The sequence below is a fragment of the Myotis davidii genome, unplaced genomic scaffold, assembly GCF_000327345.1.
Source record: "Myotis davidii unplaced genomic scaffold, ASM32734v1 scaffold1270, whole genome shotgun sequence".
Taxonomy (NCBI): domain Eukaryota; kingdom Metazoa; phylum Chordata; class Mammalia; order Chiroptera; family Vespertilionidae; genus Myotis; species Myotis davidii.
In genome coordinates, this window is record NW_006281978.1 from 21,348 (window position 1) to 24,347 (window position 3,000).

A 3,000-nucleotide genomic window follows, 5' to 3' on the forward strand; every position below is an offset into this window, starting at 1 on the left:
AGCACTTGTAAAATACTACATTTAACCAGCCAACTCGGTGTCTGAACTTCTCTACCATGTTTCAGCTTTCTGGAAATCTGAACTCACCCCATATGGCTCTTACTCGCCGCCTGGTTTCCCCCAGGTGGATTATGTGTCATCAAATTGTGACATAGTTCTCCTACGCGCATGCTCAATTGTGAGGTCACGTGCCCTCCAGTATATAAGGCGGGACGCTGAAGCGTATCCCAGTAGCACCAGGCAGTGTAGGAAGACCAGCACACTGGCCAGGGGCTTCTGGAGTTCCAGTGGCTAGTGGCCCCTGAGTGCCTGAGAAGAGCGAGAGAAGAGGACGAAGAGGAGCCATGTGTATCCTGTTGCTCCTAATTGGTGGTATGTTGTTCGCCTACGTGTTTCTCTTCTGGAAAGACCGGCTTCAGGTAAAGTGCGTAAGAGAGATTGGAAAGAGTTGAAACTAGGTGAATACATGGATGTGGTGGGTGGGGGGGAGGAGGTGGGAGTTGTATAAGAAAGTAAAAACATAGTAAAATGGTACAATAAGGGTAAGGGAAGGTCACCTCATTCCCCTTCTCTTGAGAGAGCCCCAGATGTTTATTCTTTACCCCCCACACTTTTCTCATCTTGACTCGTGATTTGACAGCTGTGATTTGTTATAGAAAAAAAAAACCCAAGTCACTAAGTGATATGGTCAGCTTTTTACCCACTTGAAAAGTACAGCTTAAAGTGCCCACTCTCCACCACTACCTCCTGTTTGAGGAATCTGTACCTTTTCTTCTCTGGCTTTTACTGCCTCTATGATCTGTTTTTCCTTTTCAGCCATCTTTATGAGAACTTTAGGGGCATTCACAAATCATTCAAGCCAAAATGTGATATTCCTGGTGATATTTAAAGTGGCAAAGGAAGTACTTTTAGGTAAGGGTCAGACTGAGTCCACATACAGACCTACTGGACTGCCCAAGAAATGTAAGGCAAGGACATGGCATTTTAGCATGGAAAGGCACTTTCAAATATTTTCCCTCTCAGTCTGTGTTTGGTAATATCACATTTCCAAATCAATGTAATCATTCAACATATTATTTTTTCATTTATAAGTAGAGTTCTTTATTAAACTCATAAAGATATCTCAGATCAAAAACCATCTTTCTTTTCAAGCACAATGAATAAAATTCTTGGGTTTAAGATTCACTTGGGATTAGATATTTCTAGCATTTGACTTGATCAACTACCATAAGAACATTTATTTCTTTTTTAAAATTTCTTTATTGATTAAGGTATTACATATGTGTCCTTATCCCACCATAACCCTCCCCCACCTCCCCAACTCATGCCCTCACCCCCCTGTGTCTGTGTCCATTGGTTAGGCTTATATGCATGCATACAAGTCCTTTGGTTGATCTTTCCCCCTTACCCCCACCCTCCCCTACCTTCCCTCTGGGGTTTGACAGTCTGATCAGTGCTGCTCTGTCTCTGGATCTTCAACAGATTTTTAATCTCTGATTTTTAGGGGAGCACAGGCAGTTGATTTTGGTAACCAAGACTAAGCATGTCATTATTTGGTAGCATTTTTAAATTGCTAAACTCAATAAAGTATATATGTGTGATTTCCATCTCTTACAGAGAAACCATCAAATGTCATCATCAGATTCAACTGTTTTTGTACTAGTAAGATCATCCTCTTCTACTTGGTCAACTAAGCGCAATACTGTTAACAGTCTTACAATCAGCAATCTCTCTCAGGATGCGTTAATTAATTTTCCACAATCAGTTGTCATCCAGAAACTAATCCTGGTAAATCTCGGGATGGCAGAATACAACATGCTTGAATTGGAACATTTCCTAGTTACTGAGGATGTAAATGGTGCATTATTTGACCTTAATTCCACTGGCATGTGTATAGAATGTATTGACTATGAAGTCAATCATTAAAGGCACTTTGAGTGGATTAATTTGATTGTGTGTGTTTATACCAAATAGTTCATTTTTAAAAGAGGAGGGGATGCCAAGTAAGATACAAAATCCAGATATTTATCAATTTGCTTATTTACATTTATAGAATTGATTAGAAGTTGCTAATATATATTTAACTGGGGAAAGAATGAAAGCACAATAGAGAAGGGAAATTATCGAGTTAAGGTATAGTGATTTGAAATTTCACTTGTGTGAAAAATGGTTTTCCCTAATAGTTTACAATACAGCACCACACATGTCTCCAAGTTTGCATTAAAGTAAATGGATTTGATGGGACACTTTCCATTAATGCAGAATACTATTTTTTTGTGAAATCTGTGTAGTAGTGATAATAAGCTGTCATTGAGCACCCAGGCACTCTGTTAAGAACTGTGCTTTACACCTTTGTGAAAAGAATCAGACACACTCTTACTCTTTGTAGTAAGCTCCTACAGGGGGTTTCTTCCCCATCATCCTTTTCCCACTGCCAATTATATATTACTAGAGGCCCAGTGCACAGAATTTGTGCCCAGGGTTGGGGGGTGTCCCTCAGCCCAGCCTGCACCCTTTCCAATACGGATCCCTCTCACAATCCGGAACCACTGGCTCCTAACCGCTCATCTGTCTGCCTGCCTGATGCCCCTAACTGCCCCCCTGCTGGCCTGATGGCCCTAACTGCTCTCCCCTGCCAGCCTGATCCCCCTACCTACTCCCCTTTGCCGGCCTGATCTCTCTAACTGCTCTTGCCTGCCAGCCTGATGGCCCTAGCTGCCTATCTGTGCTCCCCTCCTGGCCTGATCGCCCTAACTGCCTATCTGCTCTCCCTTCCTCTCTGTGCCTCAAACCTCTCTTCAGACCTCAGAGCAGGTATGCTGAGAGCTCGCTGCTGAGCCCCACCCTCGTCCTAATTGGTCATTACTTGACAGCATCCCAGCCAATTTGCATATTCCTCTATTATTAGTATAGATTTCCTTAGAAATGTACCTAAATCTTTCCTGAATTGCAAGAATCACTTATAGAAAATAGCATGCATTTTTATATTTGATAAAAAAA

General features: G+C 41.8%; 1 protein-coding gene across 1 annotated transcript; it reads left to right on the forward strand.

Moving 5' to 3' along the window:
• Positions 1-222: 222 nt before the first annotated feature.
• CT83 (cancer/testis antigen 83) lies at positions 223-2,405 on the forward strand. Its single transcript, XM_015562804.1, has 2 exons — positions 223-419; positions 1,618-2,405. Exons 1-2 carry the CDS (start codon positions 345-347, stop codon positions 1,924-1,926), a joined length of 384 nt encoding a protein of 127 aa, XP_015418290.1. The 5' UTR covers positions 223-344; the 3' UTR covers positions 1,927-2,405.
• The last annotated feature ends 595 nt before the right edge of the window (positions 2,406-3,000 follow it).